Source organism: Bubalus kerabau, chromosome 2, assembly GCF_029407905.1.
Source record: "Bubalus kerabau isolate K-KA32 ecotype Philippines breed swamp buffalo chromosome 2, PCC_UOA_SB_1v2, whole genome shotgun sequence".
Taxonomy (NCBI): Eukaryota; Metazoa; Chordata; class Mammalia; order Artiodactyla; family Bovidae; genus Bubalus; species Bubalus kerabau.
In genome coordinates, this window is record NC_073625.1 from 99,499,715 (window position 1) to 99,523,010 (window position 23,296).

The 23,296-nt window shown below is 39.5% G+C and overlaps 1 protein-coding gene across 21 annotated transcripts in view; it reads left to right on the forward strand.

The window, feature by feature from the left end:
• HHLA2 (HHLA2 member of B7 family) overlaps positions 1–23,296 on the forward strand; it is a 160,638-nt gene that overhangs the window by 93,894 nt on the left and 43,448 nt on the right. For 8 of the 21 annotated variants that reach the window (XM_055568090.1, XM_055568094.1, XM_055568091.1 and 5 more), the window contains one exon: positions 18,766–18,841. The exons of 2 other annotated variants lie outside the window; for them this stretch is intronic. In XM_055568090.1, coding sequence (XP_055424065.1) covers positions 18,819–18,841 — 23 coding nt within the window. In that variant the 5' untranslated portion in view covers positions 18,766–18,818. Of the gene's footprint in view, positions 1–18,765; positions 18,842–21,382; positions 21,522–21,877; positions 22,008–22,290; positions 22,487–23,296 lie in introns of all 21 variants that reach the window. 11 more of the 21 variants (XR_008710335.1, XM_055568088.1, XM_055568096.1 and 8 more) reach the window with 3 other exon arrangements.

Genomic DNA, 23,296 nt, shown 5'->3' on the forward strand with positions numbered 1-23,296 from the left:
ACTTTGCACTCCAGGATGTATTGCTCTAGGTGAGTGATCACATCATTGTGGTTATCCAGGTCATTAAGATCTTCTTTGTATAGTTCTGTGTATTCTTGCCACCTCTTCTTAATATCTTCTGCTTCTGCTAGGTTCATGCCATTTCTGTCCTTTATTGTGCCCATCTTTGCATGAAATGTTCCTTTGGTATCTCTAATTTTCTTGAAGAGATCTCTAGTCTTTCCCATTTTATTGTTTTCCTCTATTTCTTTTCATTGTTCACTTAGGAAGGCTTTCTCATCTCTCCTTGCTATTCTTTCAAACTCTGCATTCAGATGGATATATCTTTCCTTTTCTCCTTTGCCTTTCACTTCTTTTCTTTTCTCAGCTATATGTAAGCCCTCCTCAGACAACCATTTTGCCTTTTTGTGTTTCTTTTTCTTGGGGATGGTTTTGGTCATTGCCTCCTGTACAGTATTACAAACTTCTGTCCATAGACAGAGTGCCTGAAGAACTGTCAGATCTTCCCTTTAATCTATTTGTCACTTCTACTCTATAATTGTAAGAGATTTAATTTAGGTCATATCTGAGTGGCCTGGGCTTCCCTGGTAGCTCAGCTGGTAAAGAATCTACCTGTAAGGCAGGATTCCCTGGTTTGATTACTGGGTCAGGAAGATCTGCTGGAGAAGGGACTGACTACGCACTCCAGTATTCTTGGGCTTTCCTGGTGGCTCAGACAATAAAGAATCTGCCTGCAATTCGGGAGACCTGGGTTCGATCTCTGGTTTGGGAAGATCCCCTGGAGGAGTGCATGGCAACTGACTCCAGTATTCTTAGTGGTTTTCCCTACTTTCTTCAATTTAAGTCTGAATTTTGCAATAAGAAGTTCATGTCTGTATAGGTCTAAAATCCAGGAGTTGGTGATGGACAGGGAAATCTGGCTTGCTGCAGTCCATGGGGTCTCAAAGAGTTGGACATTGACTGAGTGACTGAACTGAAAGTACTAGTTGATGATAATTAATGATGGAGCTAGAAATTTTAGAAATTAAGCCAACAAGTGGAACTATAAGTAGCAGTCAGGAAACAAGGGGATATCTACCTGTCCCAGTCATTGAGATAGGTACTTTTTTACATAAATATACTTTTTAAAAAATTACATAAATATAAAATTACATTTAAATTACATAAATATATTTTTCATAAATATACTTTTTATGTATATTTACATATATACATAAAGGTACATTATTATTTAACATAAATAGTATGTCAGTTTATCAGAAGAATCCTGATGAGTCATGTCCTTGAGAGGGTAAGGTGGCCTGTAACGCAAGGAGATTGCTTCTTGTGAAGTGTTAGCTTTAACTGTAGTCAACTTGGAATTTAGTCCTTATTGGAACAGGATTTTTCTTAAGTCCTCATTATAAAGTAAAGTAGAGATGGTTCTGTTTCAAAACTTTTTGGAGAGGGTATAGCTGCTGCTGCTGCTAAGTTGCTTCAGTCGTGTCCGACTCTGTGCAACATCATAGACGGCAGCCCACCAGATTCCCCCATCCCTGGGATTCTCCAGGCAAGAACACTGGAGTGGGTTGCCATTTCCTTCTCCAGTGCATGAAAGTGAAAAGTGAAAGTGAAGTCGCTCAGTCATGTCCGACTCTTGGTGACCCCATGGACTGCAGCCTACCAGGCTCCTCCATCCATGGGATTTTCCAGGCAAGAGTACAGGAGTGGGGTGCCATTGAGGGTATAGCTAGTTGTCATCAATAGCCACAGGAAGATAAATCTTAACTAAAAGGTCTACTTTCATTAATATGGCCTCCTAAATATGCCTCACAGGATGACTGTACTATAAAATGCATCCATAAATTACAGGGTAAATAAACCTGTTCTGTGGAGTTCCTTTATAATTGACCAATTATGTCAGCCACTGTGCAGAAAACAATGACTTGACTTTTCTAATATTCAGTCTAATTGCTGGAAATAAATAATTACTCTAATTATTTTTTCCCAGAATGTTTTTCTTTCTGGGAAATTTCATGAATATTATGCCAATTCATGTTCGTTGTAAACAATTAGAAAATAGAGATGAGAAAAAAAAAATCATTCATAACCCTGTCCTGTAAAGCAACAATACTAGCATTTTATTCAGGTTGTCAAATATTTTCTACTCACATATATTCTGTGTCTGTGTATATTTTTAACTAAGATGTCAGTTGTGCTGACCCTGCCTCTTATGACCTACATCAGATTAGCTTCTGCTACTACTGCACCCCCTAGGTCATGTAGGAAGTTCAGGGCATGTCCTAAGATCTCTGGAATTGCTCAGGGACTTGGTCGCCTTGGTTATAATTTCTTTCTTCATCTTGTCGACTTTTCCCCATCTTCACTGGGCATACAACATCTTTGCCTCATTCTCCAAAAGAGATACAGGGTCACTCACAAGGCAGCGCCAAGTCCTCTGACCTCTGAACACCTCATTAATATTTTGCTCTTTCTCTGTTTCTTAGCATTTTTCTTCTTCACACCTCCCACACCAAAAATTCCTGTTTCTTACCATGTCATAGGAAAAGGCCTTGATAAGATGGTTACATGTGGGATTTAAGACCTGAGGACCTGAATGGGAAGATAGCAAAGTCCCTAAAGGAATTCTAGTGATAGTTAATAAGATACTTTAAAAAAAACCATCATATGATGTATCAGTAATTGACTTTAAAATAAAGAGTGGGACCATGCTATTGTTACCTTGAAACCACACATACACACATCTAACTATATTAACAGATTTCAGCAAATTTGGCCTTTTTATAACCATCAGGTTCTTTTTTCTAGTTGTCCATTGTGGCACTCACAATCTCTCTTTTAGATGCTTTGTTTCTGTCTGAATTCTGCTGCACACACTGTGGCAGCCATGAGAATACTCAGGTCTCCTCCTGGTGGGGGGTTGTAGTCGCCTGACAGTGCCAGCTGTTGCTCCTCTGGATCTACCACCTCATTTGTACTGACATCATGCTTCCCATGGCTGCTCCCAGTCACTGAGCACAGCTGGAGTTATTAACACAGACCCTTTGCTGCAACACGAGTAACTTCCCAGATGGATGGCTAGCATAAAAACTTCACATCAGACTGGTGAAGGCTTTCTTGGAACCCCACTGTAATCTGAGACTTTTCCCACTCAGTCTTCCGTCCCTCTCTTCTGCACAAGTGTCAGAACGTCATCATCATGTGGTCTCCTCTTCCTTCTCCAGCTCTCCTCCCTTTGCCTTCATGGGTGTGCCCCCCAAGTAAATCTGTAATAATCCTCTTTTGGCATCTGTTTCTTAGAAGTACTCAAACACATACAGATATTTAGCAAATGACTATAAAGAGTCACAAAACCTGTTCTGCAAGTCTGGTGAAGTACTGGAGCTCTGGTCCTGTAGGTACTCAAAGTCTCTTGCCTGATATGTTTATTAGAGGCAGACACTGAAAAATTCTAGTGCTAACTGCTCTTGTAGGCATAGGCTTCTGTTACCCTCCTGTTTATGCAACAGCAGATATTCTTGTACCATTCACCAATGAATAAATATCTTTAGCATCTCCTGTGTTAGTTGGCATGTCCTGCAGTGCAGATGGAGTTAGTTATCGCTGAGGCACTGGCAGTAGCTGCATCTGATGCACAGGCGCCCGGAGTGCCTGCATTGAATAGGGTTCCTCAAATTATTAACTAACCATCCCTGGGGAGTAGATTAAAACCAGTGCATACACATATTATATGATCTATGCTTAATTATTTTAAACAGTGTGCTCAGTCGTGTCCAACTCTTTGTGGCCCTTAGACTATCACCTACCAGGTTCCTCTGTACATGGGATTCTTCAGGCAAGAGTACTGGAGTGGGCTGCTATTTCCTACTCCAAGGCATCTTTCTGACCCAGGGATCAAACCATGTCTCTTGTCTCTCCTGCATTGGCAGGTGAATTCTTTACCACTAGCACCAGTTGGGAAGCCCATATGCTTAATTATTTTAAACTCAGGACAGTGTAATGTAAACTTTGCCCATGTCAGTGTATCAGTAAATGCATCATATTTAATGACTGCATAGTGGTCAATTGCATAAATATCCCACTTATTTTAATCAGTTCTGCAAGAGTTGGTGTTTTGGATTTCTAATTTTTAACTGTTAGTTTCTCATTTAGCAAAGCTTTTATGTATACCTTGGAACATAGTCCATCTTTTCATAGAATTTTTTTGGAAGTAGAATTATTGGGTCAAAAAACACATACAGCTTTAATATTTTTGATATTCATTGCCAAACAGTCATCCAGGAAGTTAGTTCTAATTTATAGTCCAGCCATTACTGTATGAGTAGACTTATTTCTTTATTTCTTTCTTTTCTGCATGTATAAAGTAAATGTTTAATACAAAAAATAGCAACAATAAAAAACCTTTGAATCTTCCAGCCAGGTTTCAAATTAGAATTTAAAATGCTTCTGTGTTTGTCACATTGAAACCTTCCTCACCATGCTTCCCTTTCCTACATGGGGCAAATACAAAACTAGTTGTGGGAAAGAATCCAAGACAAGATAAACCCAGTAGTCTCTCACTCATAGACTTCAGCTTCCTGGGAGTTTACAAGAGCACCTTCTGGGTTAGGCAGTGGGAGAAGGCCATGCATGAGTTCTGGGAAATCTGAGGCTCACCACAGTCTATGAATTTGGAAGGGCTGTGGTATAAAACAGGTGCTAAACATCTGACCTGTGGGAGTGAAGTGAATTGCCCTGAATTTCTTGCTTCTAGGCTCACCATGGCCTTCTTTCAGCTCTCAGAACTAAGTAGAAGCAGGAAACTTCAGTGGGATGAAATACATGTCCACAGTCAGTATAGGCAGCACATCCTGAAGGAAAAGAGCAGACTTATCAGCAAATCGTCAAGATCACCACATTCTTACCTAGGTCAGATTCTCCAGGGCATCTATCCAGGTGTTAATTTTTAAAAAGACTGCAGTAGGGATTGTGGTCATACATCCTACAGCATGTCTGTGTGGACTCTTGTCTACCTGATTATGCTCCAGTCTGGTCTAGTTTCCAGCTAGCATCTTGGGATGTCTGTTCACTGTCCTCCAAGGAATTCCTTCATCCCTCTTCTATTTGGAACTCTTATTTTTTCTGTACCATGTCTTGCTTTTTCCTTGGATTATACTTTCATTCTGATGGAACACATTTCTGGTAGCTTCTTGAGAAACAGAGTGGGTAGTAAATTTATTTTTTGAGACCATCGTTCTACCCTCAGAAAGTTTGAGAGTTTGTAATTATAGGTTACAAGTTATTTTCCATTAGGATTCTGGACATAACTCCATTTTCTTTTTGCTTGCAGTGATACTGTTGTGAAGTCTAAAGTCATTATAATTCCTTATCCCTCTGATCAGCTTTTTCTCCCTAGAAGTTGATAGAATCTTCTTTTCCTCTAGTGCTTTGAAATTTGAGATATCTTTGTGTAGGTGTTGAATACTGGAGTGGGTTCCCATTTCCTTTTCCAATTTTCATCTACTATTTGGATTCATTAAGATTTTTTTCAGTAATAGCATTTTACTTTCTATGGTTTTGAGAAATTTTCTTTCTTTCTTTTTTTTTTTTTGTTAAAGTATAGTTGATTTACAATGTTTGGAGTAGGAAATGGCAAGCCACTCCAGCATTCTTGCTTGGAAAATTTCATGGACAGAGGAGCCTGGTGGGCTACAGTCTACGAGATTGCAGAGAGTTGCACATCACTGAGCATGCACCCATCACTTATATGTGGAATCTAAAAAATAAAACAAATGAATGTAACAAAACAGAGAGACTCACAGATGTAGAGAACAAACTAGGGGTTACCAGTGAGGAGAGAGAAGGGAAACAGGGCAAGATAGGGTAGGGGATTAAGAGGGATTAAACTACTAGGAAATTTTCATGAATAATTTTGGTGGTTTTTTTTTTTCTTTTTTTAGTGACTCAAACTTTTATTTATGTATTTTACTTTACAATATTGTATTGGTTTTGCCATACATCAACATGAATCTGCCACAGGTATACACATGTTCCCCATTCTGAACCCCCCTCCCACCTCCCTTCCTGTACCATCCCTCTGGGTCATCCCAGTGCACCAGCCCCAAGCATCCTGTATCATGCATCGAACCTGGACTGGCGATTTGTTTCATATATAATATTATACATGTTTGAATGCCATTCTCCCAAATCATCCTACCCTCTCCCTCTCCCACAGAGTCCAAAAGACTGTTCTATACATCTGTGTCTCTTTTGCTGTCTTGCATACAGGGTTATTGTTACCATCTTTCTAAATCCATATATATGCGTTAGTATACTGTATTGGTGTTTTTCTTTCTGGCTTACTTCACTCTGTATAATAGGCTCCAGTTTCATCCACCTCATTAGAACTGATTCAAGTGTATTCTTTTTAATGGCTGAGTAATACTCTATTGTGTATATGTACCACAGCTTTCTTATCCATTCATCTGCTGATGGACATCTAGGTTACTTCCGTGTCCTGGCTATTATAAACAGTGCTGTGATTAACATTGGGGTACACGTGTCTCTTTCAATTCTGGTTTCCTCAGTGTGTATGCCCAGCAGTGGGATTGCTGGGTCATAAGGCAGTTCTATTTCCAGTTTTTAAGGAATCTCCACACTGTTCTCCATAGTGGCTGTACTAGTTTGCATTCCCACCAACAGTGTAAGAGGGTTCCCTTTTCTCCACACCCTCTCCAGCATTTATTGCTTGTAGACTTTTGGATAGCAGCCATTCTGACTGGCATGAAATGGTACCTCATTGTGGTTTTGATTTGCATTTCTCTGATAATGAGTGATGTTGAGCATCTTTTCATGTGTTTGTTAGCCATCTGTATGTCTTCTTTGGTGAAATGTCTCTTTAGTTCTTTGGCCCATTTTTTGATTGGGTCATTTATTTTTCTGGAACTGAGCTGCAGGAGTTGCTTGCATATTTTTGAGATTAATTCTTTGTCAGATGCTTCATTTGCTATTATCTTCTCCCATTCTGAAGGCTATCTTTTCACTTTGCTTATAGTTTCCTTTGTTATTCAGAAGCTGTTAATTTTAATTAGGTCCCATTTGTTTATTTTTTCTTTTATTTCCAATATTCTGGGAGGTGGGTCATAGAGGATCCTGCTGTGATTTATGTCAGAGAGTGTTTTGCCTATGTTCTCCTCCAGGAGTTTTATAGTTTCTGGTCTTACGTTTAGATCTTTAATCCATTTTGAGTTTATTTTTGTGTATGGTGTTAGAAAGTGTTCTAGTTTCATTCTTTTACAAATGGTTGACCAGTTTTCCCAGCACCACTTATTAAAGAGATTGTCTTTTCTCCATTGTATATTTTTGCCTCCTTTGTCAAAGATAAGGTGTCCATGGGTGCGTGGCTTTATCTCTGGGCTTTCTATTTTGTTCCATTGATCTATATTTCTGTCTTTGTGCCAGTACCATACTGTCTTGATGACTGTGGCTTTGTAGTAGAGCCTGAAGTCAGGTAGGTTGATTCCTCCAGTTCCATTCTTCTTTCTCAAGATTGCTTTGGCTATTTGAGGTTTTTTTTTTTATTTCCATACAAATTGTGAAATTATTTGTTCTAGCTCTGTGAAAAATACCGTTGGTAGTGTGATAGGGATTGCATTGAATCTATAAATTGCTTTGGGTAGTATACTCATTTTCACTATATTGATTCTTCCAATCCATAAACATGGTATATTTCTCCATCTGTTAGTGTCCTCTTTGATTTCTTTCACCGGTGTTTTATAGTTTTCTATATATAGGTCTTTAGTTTCTTTAGGTAGATATATTCCTAAGTATTTTATTCTTTTCGTTGCTATGGTGAATGGAATTGTTTCTTTAATTTCTCTTTCTATTTTCTCATTATTAGTGTATAGGAATGCAAGGAATTTCTGTGTGTTGATTTTATATCCTGAAACTTTACTATATTCATTTATTAGTTCTAGTAATTTTCTGGTGGATTCTTTAGGGTTTTCTATGTAGAGGATCATGTCATCTGCAAACAGTGAGGGTTTTACTTCTTCTTTTCCAATTTGGATTCCTTTTATTTCTTTTTCTGCTCTGATTTCTGTGGCCAGAACTTCCAAAACTATGTTGAATAGTAATGGTGAAAGTGGGCACCCTTGTCTTGTTCCTGACTTTAGAGGAAATGCTTTCAATTTTTCACCATTGAGGGTGATGTTTGCTGTGGGTTTGTCATATATAGCTTTTATTATGTTGATGTATGTTCCTTCTATTCCTGCTTTCTGGAGAGTTTTTCTCATAAATGGATATTGAATTTTGTCAAAGGCTTTCTCTGCATCTATTGAGATAATCATATGGTTTTTATTTTTCAATTTGTTAATGTGGTGTATTACATTGATTGATTTGCGGATATTGAAGAATCCTTGCATCCCTGGGATAAAGCCCACTTGGTCACGGTGTAGGATCTTTTTAATGTGTTGTTGGATTCTGATTGCTAGAATTTTGTTAAGGATTTTTGCATCTGTGTTCATCAGTGATATTGGCCTGTAGTTTTCTTTTTTTGTGGGATCTTTGTCAGGTTTTGGTATTAGGGTGATGGTGGCCTCATAGAATGAGTTTGGAAGTTTACCTTCCTCTGCAATTATCTGGAAGAGATTGAGTAGGATAGGTGTTAGCTCTTCTCTAAATTTTTGGTAGATTTCAGCTTTGAAGCCATCTGGACCTGGGCTTTTGTTTGCTGGAAGATTTTTGATTACAGTTTCAATTTCCGTGCTTGTGATGGGTCTGTTAAGATTTTCTATTTCTTCCTGGTCCAGTTTTGTAAAGTTGTACTTTTCTAGGAATTTGTCCATTTCTTCCACGTTGTCCATTTTATTGGCATATAATTGTTGATAGTAGTCTCTTATGATCCTTTGTATTTCTGTATTGTCTGTTATGATCTCTCCATTTTCATTTCTAATTTTATTGATTTGATTCTTCTCCCTTTGTTTCTTGATGAGTCTGGCTAATGGTTTGTCAATTTTATTTATCCTCCAAAACTTTTGGCTTTGTTGATTTTTGTTATGGTCTCTTTTGTTTCTTTTGCATTTATTTCTGCCTTAATTTTTAAGATATCTTTCCTTTCACTAACCCTGGGTTTCTTCATTTCTTCCTTTTCTAGTTGCTTTAGGTGTAGAGTTAGGTTATTTATTTGACTTGTTTCTTGTTTCTTGAGGTATGCCTGTATTGCTATGAAACTTCCCCTTAGCACTGCTTTTACAGTGTCCCACAGGTTTTGGGTTGTTGTATTTTCATTTTCATTCATTTCTATGCATATTTTGACTTCTTTTTCGATTTATTCTGTGATTTGTTGGTTATTCAGCTGTGTGTTGTTCAGACTCTATATGTTGGAATTTTTAATAGTTTTTCTCCTGTAATTGAGATCTACTCTTACTGCATTGTGGTCAGAAAAGATGCTTGGAATGATTTCAATTTTTTTGAATTTACCAAGGCTAGATTTATGGCCCAGGACATGATCTATCCTGGAGAAGGTTCCGTGTGCGCTTGAGAAAAAGGTGAAATTCATTGTTTTGGGGTGAAATGTCCTATAGATATTAGGTCTAACTGGTCTACGGTATCATTTAAAGTTTGTGTTTCCTTGTTAATTTTCTGTTTAGTTGATCTATCCATATGTGTGAGTGGGGTATTAAAGTCTCCTGCTATTATTGTGTTATTGTTAATTTCCCCTTTCATACTTGCTAACATTTGTCTTACATATTGCAGTGCTCCTATGTTGGGTGCATATATATTTATAATTGTTATATCTTCTTCTTGGATTGATCCTTTGATCATTATGTAGTGTCCTTCTTTGTCTCTTTTCACAGCCTTTGTTTTAAAGTCTATTTTATCTGATATGAGTATTGCTACTCCTGCTTTCTTTTGGTCTCTATTTGCGTGGAATGTCTTTTTCCAGCCCTTCACTTTCAGTCTGTATGTGTCCCTTGTTTTGAGGTGGGTCTCTTGTAGACAACATTTGTAGGGGTCTTGTTTTTGTATCCATTCAGCCAGTCTTTGTCTTTTGGTTGGGGCATTCCACCCATTTACGGTTAAGGTAATTATTGGTAAGTATGATCCTGTTGCCATTTCCTTTATTGTTTTGGGTTCGAGTTTATACACCCTTTTGTGTTTCCTGTCTAGAGAATCTCCTTTAGCATTTGTTGAAAAGCTGGTTTGGTGGTGCTGATTTCTCTCAGCTTTTGCTTGTCTGTAAAGCTTTTGATTTCTCCTTCATATTTGAATGAGATCCTTGCTGGGCACAGTAATCTGGGCTGTAGGTTATTTTCCTTCATCACTTTAAGTATGGAGAAGGAAATGGCAACCAACTCCAGTATTCTTGCCTGGAGAATCCCATGGAGGAGCCTGGTAGGCTACAGTCCATGGGGTCTCAAAGAGTCAGACACGACTGAGCGACTTCACTTCACTTCACTTCACTTTAAGTATGTCCTGCCATTCCCTCCTGGCCTGAAGAATTTCTGTTGAAAGATCAGCTGTTATCCTTATGGGAATCCCCTTGTATGTTACTTGTTGTTTTTCCCTTGCTGCTTTTAATATTTGTTCTTTGTGTTTGATCTTTGTTAATTTGATTAATATGTGTCTTGGGGTATTTCACCTTGGGTTTATCCTGTTTGGGACTCTCTGGGTTTCTTGGACTTGGGTGATTATTTCCTTCCCCATTTAAGGGAAGTTTTCAACTATTATCTCCTCACGTATTTTCTCGTGGTCTTTCTTTTTGTCTTCTTCTTCTGGGACTCTATGATTCAAATGTTGGGGTGTTTAACATTGTCACAGAGGTCTCTGAGGTTGTCCTCATTTCTTTTAATTCATTTTTCTTTTTTCCTCTCTGATTCATTTATTTCTACTATTCTGTCTTCTACTTCACTAATCCTATCTTCTGCCTCTACTTATTCTACTATTTGTTCCCTCCAGAGTGTTTTTGATCTCATTTATTGCATTATTCATTATATACTGACTCTCTTATTTCTTCTAGGTCCTTGTTAAACCTTTCTTGCTTCTTCTCAATCCTTGTCTCCAGGCTATTTATCTGTAACTCCATTTTGTTTTCAAGATTTTGGATCATTTTCACTATCATTATTCAGAATTCTTTATCAGGTAAATTCCCTATCTCTTCCTCTTTTGTTTGGTTTGGTGGGCATTTGTCCTGTTCCTTTACCTGCTGATTATTTCTCTGCCTTTTCATCTTGTTTATATTGCTGTGTTTAGGGTGGCCTTTCCGTATTCTGGCAATTTGTGGAGTTCTCTTTATTTTGGAGTTTCCTCACTGTGGGTGGGGTTGGACAGGTGGCTTGTCAAGGTTTCCTGGTTAGGGAAGCTTGTGTCAGTGTTCTGGTGGGTGGATCTGGACTACTTCTCTCTGGAGTGCAATGAAGTGTCCAGTAATGAGTTTTGAGATGTCAGTGGATTTGGAATAACTTTGGGCAGCCTGTATATTGAAGCTCAGGTCTATGTTCCTGTGTTGCTGGAGAATTTGCATGGTATGTCTTGGTCTGGAACTTGTTGGGCCTTGGGTGGTGTTTGGTTTCAGTGTAGGTATGGAGGCGTTTGATGAGCTCCTATTGATTAATGTTCCCTGGAGTCAGGAGTTCTCAGGTATTCTCAGGATTTGGATTTAAGCCTCCTGCCTCTGGTTTTCAGTCTTATTTTTACAGTAGCCTCAAGACTTCTCCATCTATACAGCACTGATGATAAAACATCTAGGTTAATGATTAGTTTAATGATGAAAAGTTTCTCCACAATGAGGGACACCTGGAGAGGTACACAGAGTTACATGGAGAAGAGAAGAGGGAGGAGGAAGATAGAGGTGACCAGGAGGAGAAGAGGGGGAATGAAAAGGGGTGAGAGCAAGATAGCCAGTAATCACTTCCCTATGTATTCTCCACAGTCTGGATCTCTCAGAGATGTTCATGGAGTTACACAGAGAAGAGAATAGGGAGGAAGGAGACAAAGGTGGCCAGGAGGATAAAAGGGGGAATCAAAAAGAGACAGACTGATCTAGCCAGTAATTAGTTCCCTAAGTGTTCTCCATTGTCTGAAACACACAAAGAGATTCACAGAGTTGGGTAGAGAAGAGAAGGGGGAGGCAGGAGATAGAGGCGACCTAGTGGAGAAAAAGGAGTGTCCAAAGGGGGAGAGAGCAGTCAAGCCAGTAATCTCGCTCCCAAGTAAAAATGAGTACTGAAGATTGGGTTCTTAAAGGTACAAAATTGATAACAAATGCCAAAAAGCAAAGATTAAAAATCTAGAGGTTAGATTCTCAAAAATACAATATTAAAGAAAAAAATAAAGTCAGAAAAATTATAAAATGTATATGTATGAAGTTTGCTTTAAAAATATGGTCTTTTTTTGCAAAGTAATAGTAGGTTATAAAAAATGAAATCCAAATCAATCCAAATCAATATCCAAAATCACTGCAGATGGTGACTGCAGCCGTGAAATTAAAAGATGCTTGCGCCTAGGAAGACAAGTTATGACCAACCTACATAGCATATTGAAAAGGAGAGGACTTAAAATTTTTTTTAAACATGATAAAAGTAAAAATATATCTAGGACTTTCTCTGATGTTGTTGTGGACAGTGTGGGGTCAGTTCATTTCAGTTAGTTCCTTGATCCAGCTTATACTTCTCAAGATCTATAGGCCCCTTCCTATGTAGTTGGTGCTAAGTGCAGGGTTTTACTCTATTTCACCTGTCACTTCCCTCTATTTTAGCTTCTTCTGTTTGCTGGCCTCTTCAGTGTCTAATTTCCACCCTGACACAAGGGGTCGGTGGTGGTCACTTTTTTATGCTTACTTGTTCCGTTGTGCTATGGGGAGGGAGGAACACTGCAAACAAGTATCCCTGGTGTGTGTGGGGTGTGCTCCCAGTGTCCCGGCCACACTGGGTTTGCCCCTGCTCACGGCGTGTGTGCTTTCCCAGTGTGTGCTACAGTGTTCAGGCACTAGGTTGCTCTGCTGGGAACTGTCTGAGGTGGGGCCTGGTTTGCATGCACTTCCCAGGTCTAAGCCTCTCAGGTTCAGGTTCTTGGGTACTCCACAAAGGTGCAGACTTGGTTGGGCCTCCGTTTTGTGCATTTCCCAGATCCAAGCAGCTCAGGTGACCAGGTGCTTGGTGAGTGCATTTGCCCCCAGTCGGGGGCTGCGACTTAATCGCCTCCCCTGTCCCTGCTGCTCGGTTTTCTGGGTGTACAGCCGGCGCGCCTTCTCAGGTGTGCTGTGTGTCTTTTCTGGAGAGCTGATCTCTGGCTATGACCCTCCCAGCAGATGTCAACCGTCCAGAATCCCAGAAAGTCTTGGTTAGCAGTGAAGCCTGCTTGCAGTTTGGTAGATGATGCCTCTCTGGGGCCGTGATTGCCTGCTTCCAGCTCTGGCTGCCCTCGCCTGCCTGTCTCTGGTGGGGGATGGGCTGGTCCGCAGCCAGCTAGCTCTGCTCAGTCCTTTGTTCTGTGATGTCACAGAACACAGTCCTGGCGGTGTCTTAGGTTAGGGCTTTTCGCAGAATAGCTATTCCACAGTCTGGGTTGCCATCTCTAGTTAGTTCCTTCAGATTGCCCTCAGGGCATTCATGCCTGGTCCTTACCCTAAGCAATGCAGCCTGTGCCTCCCTGTCCAGTCCCCACTTGCTAGTGGCCAATAAGAGCGTCTGCCCTGCTTCTGAACGTTTATTTCTTATGAATTATTTATTTCATAGAAAAAGCAAGAGGATTCCAGAAAAACATCTATTTCTGCTTCATTGACTATGCTAAAGCCTTTGACTGTGTGGATCACAACAAACTGGAAAATTCTTAGAGATGGGAATACCAAACCACCTGACCTGCCCCCTGAGGAACTGTATGCAGGTCAAGAAACAACAGTTAGAACTGGACATGGAACAATAGACTGGTTCCAAATTGGGAAAGGAGTACATCAAGGGTGTATACTGTCACCCTGCTTATTTAACATATGTGCAGAGTACATCATGAGAAATGGGTTGAATGAAGCACAAACTGGAATCAAGATTTCCAGGAGAAATATCAATGACCTCAGATATGCAGATGACACCACCCTTATGGCAGAAAGTGAAGAGGAATTAAAGAGCCTCTTGATGAAAGTGAAAGAGGAGAGTGAAAAAGCTGGCTTAAAACTCAGCATTCAAAAAACTAAGATCATGGCATCCAGTCCCATTACTTCATGGCAAATAGATTAGGAAACAATGGAAACAGTGACAGACTTTATTTTCTTGGGCTCCAAAATCACTGCCCAAGGACAGTGACTGCAGACATGAAAATAAAAGACACTTGCTTCTTAGAAGCAAAGCTATGACAAACCTAGACTGCATATTAAAAAGCACAGACATTACTTTACCAATAAAGGTTCATATAGTCAAAGCTATGGTTTTTCCAGTAGTCATGTATGGATGTGAGAGTTGGACCATAAAGAAGGCTAAGCACCAAAGCACTGATGTTTTTGAACTGTGGTGTTGGAGAAGACACTTGAGAGTCCCTTGGACTGCAAAGAGATCAAACCAGTCCATCCTAAAAGAAATCAATGCTGAATATTCATTGGAAGGACTAATGCTGAAGCTGAGGCTCCAATACTCTGGCCAGCTGATGCGAAGAGCTGACTCATTGGAAAGACCATGATGCTGGGAAAGATTGAAGGCAGGAAGAGAAGGGGATGACAGAGGATGAGACAGTTGGATGGCATCACCAACTCAATGGATGTAAGTTTGAGCAAGCTCCAGGAGATGGTGAAGGATGGGGTAGCCTGGCATGCTTCAGTCCATGGGGTTGCAAAGAGTCGGACACAACTGAGCGACTGAACAACAACAACAAGGTGATTTAAATAGTGAAAATTTACTTCTTATGGTTCTGGAGGCTAGAAAGTCCAAGATCAAGTTGCTTGCAGATCCAGCGTCTGGTGAGGGCCCACTTCCTGATTTGTAGCTGGCTGTCTTCTCACTATGTCCTCGCATGGTGGAGAGCAGAGAGAGAAACAAGCTGTCTTCTTATAAGGATGCTATTCCCATCTGGAGGGCCCTCTCTCCCAATACTGTTTCATTGGGTATTAGGGTTTCAGCATATGAGTTTTGAAGGGATGCAAACATGCAGTCCATAACAGAGAGGAGGATCCTGTCAAACTGCATTAGATGACTACAGGAAATAGCTTTCACAGAAACTAGTCTTTCTTTTCCCATCAGTCTCTGAGATAGTTCCTATGCCTTTGGGTTGTGGTGTGGATTGTGGTGGTGAAGAAGACTCTTGAGAGTCCCTTGGACTGCAAGCAGATCAAACCAGTCAATCCTAAAGGGAGTCAACCCTGAATATTTATTGAAATGACTGATCCTGAAGCTGAAGTTCCAATACTTGGGCCACCTGATGCAAAGAGCTGACTCATTAGAAAAGACCCTGATGCTGGGAAAGACTGAAGGCAAAAAGAGAAGAGGATGACAGAGGACAGGGTGATTGGATGGCATCTTCAGCTCAGTGGACATGAGTTTGAGCAAACTCTTGCAAACAGTGGAGGATGGGGAAGCCTGGCATGCTGCAGTCCACAGGGTCACAGGACTAAACAACAACAACATGCCATTAGGCACATTGTGGTATAAGTTGTCTGGCCTTCACACATTTCCAGTACTAGCTAGAGATTAGATATCTTAGGCGTATTAAATTTCCAACTTTCTCTAGCTTCCAAATTTGATGACATTTTTCTCTCTTCTGTTTTTCTGATTTATATCTTTCTCTTTTTTAAAAAAAAAAAATTTCTTCCCTAAATTTTTATTGACCTAAGGAGGTAAAAAATAAAATTAGAAACATGTGTTCAGCTGCTGTTTTAACCCAGAAATCCCGGGGAGCTCACTTCTTGACTTGTAGACAGCAGGCATTTTCTTTTCATTTGTTGCTGAATTCCTGAAATGTATCCTGCATTTAGCTCTAGTTGCTCTGATAACTCAGATTATTCATATTATTGCATTCTGATCAGGTCCTGTGTTCATATGACTAAAAACCTAGAGTGTCGTGATTTATGGCAGATTCTTAAATTCAGCCATTCAGTTTACCCTAAGTTTGCTTTTTGTTCTTAGTAGCACTCCATTGTAATGCAGATAGAAGGCTTCTATCAACAGTCTAGAAACAAGTTGAAATGAAAATGAATTATCTATACCTATCTCTACTCCATTTGCATGGGAGAAGTGGAAAGATAATCAATTCATAGATGTCTTTTTAAAATGAAAGCCACATTTCTTCCCTTCGTGCTTGTGAAAATTTGACCCATCTTTTGAACAAATTGAGCAACGATTTAAAATTCTTGGTTATACATTGCAGATTTAAATTAAGATTTCAGAATGCAGTTGTTAATTTGAAAACAATGACCTCATCAAATGCTATGCTTGTTTTGGCTTCACATTTGATTTATAGGTTGGTAACAAAAGAATTTTCTTAAAAAAAATTCAGAAGTTATGTTCACAATAAAAGCATATAGATGAAAATTAGCCTCTTTCTTCCATAAACTTCACCAGAATCTAGTTTCCCCTCTTAGAGGCAAGAGGCCATATTAAATTTACTATTTATGTCTTGAAAAATGATCTGTGTGAATATAATCATGTATATAGTATGTGAGCTTTTTTATGCTAACAAGATCATAATATGTATGCTGTTGTATGCCTTATTTTAACTGTGTATTTCTGAAGATTATACCATATCAGCATATTTAGATCTCCCTTATCCTTTTATAATTTTTTTTGTAGAAATAGAATAAATACAGAGAAGTACACAAACATGCATGTAGTTAAGTGAATCAGCAGAGAACAAAAACCTATAAGGTAACCACCACCTGGCTAGCCAAGCAGTCAGACATTACTAATCCTTCATGTTCCCGCCAAGTTACTACCATCTCTCTCCCTCAAAGGAAGCCTCTTCCAAATTTTTATGATATCCTTCTCTTTCCTTTAGTTTTAGTACCTAAGTATAAATCCTTAAACCTTATAATTTTGCATGTTTAGAATTTTTTGCCTGGGTTAGAATATCTGGCAATTTAAATCATGCAAATTTAACAAGGATTTAAAATTCTTGATTCTACAGGAATTGTTTTATGTCTGGCATATTTAGTCCTTTCTATTTGTCCCATTTATTTTATTTTTTATTTCCACCCCCCCCCCCCCAAGAGTTTCTTCTTTCTGGCTTTATCAAAAATTTATTACTCATTTTTTTTCTTTACTACCTTGAAAGTTACACAGTTTGGTAACCAGTAAACTGATTAACCATAAAATTATGACATACATTTTTGGTTTTCAAATCCTTATATTCATTTGCATTTACCTTCTTCATGGGCAATGCAAGAACCTAAGGCTCCTTTTAGATATATCAACTCTTTAATCTCCTCTGATTAGCCCCTCTCTCTTGGGGCTTCCCTCATAGCTTAGTTGGTAAATTATCTGCCTGCAATGCAGTTGACCCGGCTTCAATTCCTGGGTCAGGGAGACCCCTGGAGAAGGAAATGGCAACCCACTCCAGTATTCTTGCCTGGAGAATTCCATGGACAGAGGAGCCTGACAGGCTACAGTCCACGGGATTGCACGAGTCAGACACGACTTAGTGACTAAGCCACCACCACCTAAACTTTTAAGCCGTTATTGTTATGTTCTTTAGTTCTGCTTATATTTTGAACACTATCATCATTGTCATTATCATCATTATCAGTTTATTTGTTTAAATTCATGTTTTCATTGCTTTTCATCCCATTCTAAATCTGGGTCTCCTGGTACTATTTTCCATCTGCTGCAAAGCATGTCTTTAGTATCTTTTTTACTGCAGATCTACTGGCTACAAATTCTGATTTACTGATTAAAATTATTTATTTCAGTCTTATTGAAATATTATTTTTCTAAACTTCTAATTCTAGGTTGGGAGTTATTTTCTTTTAATATTTTGAACATATTATTTTGTGTTTTCTGGTTCCTATTAACTCTATTAAAAGTTAGCTATCTGCCTAATTGTTGTTCCTTTAAAGGCAGTCTGCCTTTGTTTACATCCAGCTGCTTTAAAACTTTTTCTTTGGTTTTTAAAGTTTCACAGTTGGGTCCCTGGTGTTTTTCTCTTTATTCTTTTTAGAATTGTTTTGGCTTCTAAGTTTGTATATTGATGTCTTTCATTTTGGGAAAAGTTTTATCCATTATTTCTTCAAATAATTCTTATTGCCCATTCTTTTTCCCTCCCTAGAATTCCACTTATATGGTACCTTCTCACTGTATCTTCAGTTTCTTCCTTTCTAATCTCGCTCTTTCATTTTTCTTTGCTTCATTTGGGATAGTTCTTTCAAGCCAATCAGTATCCAGGCTACTAATTCCTTTTGGCTGTCTAAATGGGTATTAAATCAACTTATTAAATTGTCACTAATTTTGGTTATTATTTTCCAGTTCTTGTCATTTCTATTTATGGTTTTCAACCCTCTACCAAAATTCTCCATCTTGTCCTATCTCCTTAATCTAAGGAAGTATGGTTATTTTAATATCTCTGTCTAAAAACTCTAACCTTTAAGGTACTTGTGAGTTCTATTTGCTGTTTATTATCTTGTCTCTGAGTGCCTAGTTATTTTTTATTGTGTGCCAGAAACTAAATTTGCAAAAATGTTGTAGAAATGATTTTCAGCTTGGGATAATATCTTCCTGTAAAGAAGATATGTGGGTTTTTGTTTTGTTTTGTTTTGTTTTAGTCATATGGGGATACCAGTACTCTGAAATAACCTTAATTTGATTTCTTCCACAGCATGTAGAAGAGTACAAATGCTACACAAGATGCGATGGTGATACTTCTTTTGAATGATGCTGAAGTATCTTCTGTGGTAAGTTGGAAGTTAAACAATCAGATTTTAATATAGTCTGTGCTGGCTGTTTGTTTTATACTTCACTGTGTACCAGGTAGTATTATAAGTGTTTTTGAATATCATTAAATAGTTCTTATAAAAATGATCCCAAGATGGATATTACTATTATCCTTATGTTATAGATGTAAAATTGGACAAAGAGGAGTTGGGTAATTTGGCCAATGATACATGGCTTTAAATGGAAAACCTGAGCTCTGAATCCAAGTAATCTAATTCTAGAGTCTCTGATCCTAATCATTGTGATAGAAAACTATCTTTAGGGGAAAAAACTGCCGGGTATTGTTAATACCAATTTCTCTGAGCTCCTTTTACTCAGTTCCTGGATGCTGAATGTATTCAACCAAATGGCAAACACTATTAACAGAATTACTTGAGTTTTTCTAAGGGCAGGTTTTATGAATGGTCACTAGGCTAAGTTAAAGAAATTGATTTGGTAAGGAATAATGCTGTTGAGGTGAATTTAGAGCCTATACTACTATATTATTCTAGGAAATGACAAAATTAGGAATTATGTGGGGAAGGGCAGTTAGGACTCGGCCTCTCGACTTTGTTTAATGATTATAAATTTCAATTTAAAATGCATTATCTGTTATTTTGGCAGCAGTGCTGGTGTCTAGGAGAAAATCACAATAGGATTGTTATGTGGGTGAGGGGGCTCACTAAAGAGGTCTCCTTCTATGTAAACTCACTGCTACGGTTCAGAGTTGGGAGGAAGCAGAGTGAACAGTGGGTTAACTGTGTGGCCTCTGTAGACTCCTTTGCACTGAGACTAGATGGAAAAACTGCCTCTCAGAACTCAGAATCTTTGCTCAATTCATGCGTGGGATTTGTTTATTGTGTTTCTTTTCACAATGACTGCTCAGCCTGCTTCAGCATGAACAGTTGGCTTGGTACCCAGAGAGTGTTTGATTAGCTAAGTTAGGAAGCAAGATGCCATACACTATAGAGGAAATTTATCCTGGATAAATGTAGATCATTTAGTCAAATTGCTAGACTCTCAGCATGCTCTGGCTTCCCTGGGAGAAAATGCCATAGGAACTTTCTTAGAAACACAAGAAAATAAAACTTATTTTCAAGGAACCTGAAGAGCATGACCTAACATACAATCCAGGGCCAGCCAATATGACCTTAGAGGGACAGATGCAATAAGAAAATGACCACAGTGACACATGAAACTAATCCTACGAGGGCTTTTGAATCAGAACTCCTCCCAGTTGCAAGTGACAGAAACCAGATTTCAGCCTAATCATAGCCATCAAGAGATGGGGAAGAGGAACAAATTATGGTCTTTGGGCTGACTACACTGCATATCAGTATACATTTATGCTTATTTATTTGATGGACAGAGGACCAAAATACTTTCAGTAGGACTAAATGTACTTTGGAAGGCTCTGAACTTAAAGTGGGGAGAAAGAATTCATTGGCTCATAATACTGAGAATAATAAGCATGGGACTAAATTAAACCTGACTGGATCCAGAGGCTGAAAAGATACCACTGCTGCCCTTGCACCATCCAACGTAGCTTTGCTCTCTGCTCCTCTCTTTATGGGCTTATTAACTCCTGCTGCATATGTGCTTCTCCTGTGTTATTAGAGAAGAGGAATACAGGTGTGTTTCTCTCTCTGGATTATTCAGGCCTGGGACAAGTGTTGCATTGGTTACCTACTGATGCATAACAAATAATCCCCCAACTCAGCAGTTTAAAACAACAAACATTTATCATCTTGCACAGTTTCTGAGAGTGAGAAATCTGGAAGCAGCTTGAAAGTGAAAGTCACTTAGTCATGTCTGACTCTATGACCCCATGGCCTATACAGTCCATGGAATTCTCCAGGTCAGAATACTGGAATGGGTAGCCCTTCCCTTCTCCAGGGGATCTTCCCAACCCAGGGATCGAACCCAGGTCTCCCACGTTGCAGGCAGATTCTTTACCAACTGAGCCACAATGGAAGCCCAGAAGCGGCTTAGCTGAATGTTTCTGGCTCCAGGTCTCCCATTGGATTGCAGTTAAGATGTAAAATGTTGGCCAGGGCTGTAGTCATCTGAAAAAGCTGGAGAAACTGCTTCCAGGCTCATTCCTGTGGTTGCTGGTTGGGAGAGTCATTTACTTGTCAAGTAGATCTCTCCACAGAGGCTTCTCATACAGCGTGACAGCTGGCTTCCCCCAGAGTGAACAATCAGGGAGCAAGAGAAACCAAACTGGAGGACACAGTTCTTCTATAACCCAGTTAGGAACATATCATTTCTGCAGTATTCTATTGGTAAGACAGACCTGTGCCAGTCCAATGTAGGATACTAGAGTCTGATCACCGAGGGTCATTCAAAGGCCGGCTCTCACAGTGGTCAAACTCTCTGATGGCCCCAGAATTTTTGCTTGCTGGTATACACATTCTGTAGGATTCCCTTTGAATGTGGACTGGGTCTGTGAACATGATTTGGTAGTCACAGCCTTGATTAGAATACACTCCCTGACCAAGTTGATTTTTCTTAATTTGCAGTTGATTTTGAGGTAATCAAGAGACAGAATTCGGAGTGGGCCTGACCCTAAGCAGTGTGTCCTTTAGCAGAGGTCAAGAAGCTATGTTCCTGCTGGGCTTGAAGCAGCAGACCACCTGTGGTGGAGAGGACCCGGTGCTGGTGGGTGGGGGGGGGGGGGGCTCAGCACTACAGCTGCAAGGAACCAGATTCCACTGGCAGTCAGTGATCTTGGAAAATGACTACAGGCCTCAGATGCGATAGCTGCCCCGGCTGACAGCCTTGACTGCAGCCGGGTGACACCCTGAGCACAAAATTCTGTTAAGCTATTGTGATTGTGAGATAATACAAGTGTGTTGAGCTATTGTGATTGTGAGATAATACAAGTGTGTTGTTCTAAGCTATTAAATGTTTGGTATTTGTTATGCAGCCTACAACCTAACACAGGTGCCTACCTGTGAAAGGCAAGGGCCAGATGGGTGTCACCTCTCTCAATCTCTCCTCATATTGTGAATTAGGAAGAAGATCCCCAAGGAGGGAAAGATGCTATTAGAGAAATGACACAATGGCAAGGACTGCTAGCAGAACAGATTAACTCTCAGAGTTTATTAGACTATTTCAAGCCTGGAGACTCTAGTCATTTGAAGAGTATCCTTCAAACAATATCCTCCACTAACATCTAAAACATTGTTCTCAAATGTGATCTCTGTGCAACCTGAGGCGGAACTCTCTGGAGTGTTTGTGAAAATGTAGCCCTCACTCCAGATTCATTGAGTCAACCTCTGGGATGGGTTGGGGGAGGCATCTAGCTTAGGATTATGCATTATTTTTACTTATCATTTCACCGAGTTTTTTTCTTGGGAAGATTTTTGAAATCAGAAAACAGAAACGAATCATGGTAAAATCCTGACTTGCATTATAAATTTCATAGGAGAGCTTCCTATAACATGAAATATCAGTCCAGCATTTAAAATCATCTGATAAATAAGGTACCTTTGCTGCTGCTAAGTCACTTCAGTCGTGTCCGACTCTGTGCGACCCCATAGACGGCAGCCCACCAGGCTCCCCCGTCCCTGGGATTCTCCAGGCAAGAACACTGGAGTGGATTGCCATTTCCTTCTCCAAAGGTAGGTACCTTTATATACTGTATTTTATTTTTCCATATTATTATTCTAATCTTCCCTTGATTGGACATTTAAATTGTTTCCATTTCTTCTCTGTAACAAATTTCTATCCATACATCTGTTATATCTATGATTATTATCTGTTCAGTCACTAAGTCATGTCTGACTCTTTGTGACCCCATGGACTGCAGCATGCCAGGCTTCCCTGTCCATCAACTCCCAGAGCTTGCTCAAACTCATGTCCATTGAGTCCATGATGCCATCCAACAGTCTCATCCTCTGTCATCCCCTTCTCCTCCTGCCTTCAGTCTTTCCCAGCATCAGGGTCTTTTCCAATGAGTCAGTTCTTGGCATCAGTGGTCAAAGATTGGAGTTTCAGCTTCAGCATCAGTCCTTCCAATGAATATTCAGGACTGATTTCCCTTAGGATTGACTGGTTTTATCTCCTTGCAGTCCAAGGGACTCTCAAGAGTCTTCTCCAACACCACAGTTCAAAAGCATCAATTATTTGGCACTCAGCTTTCTTTATAGTCCAACTCTCACATCCATACATGACTACTGGAAAAACTATAACTTTGACTAGATGGACCTTTGTCAGTAAAGTAATGTCTCTACTTTTTGATATGCTGTCTAGGTTTGTCATAGCTTTTCTTCTAAGGAGAAAGTGTCTTTTCATTTCATGGCTGCAGTTACCATCTACAGTGATTTTGGAGCCCCAAAAAATAAAGTCTGTCACTGTTTCCCTTGTTTCCCCATCTATTTCCCATGAAGTGATGGGACCAGATGTCATGATCTTAGTTTTTTGAATGTTGA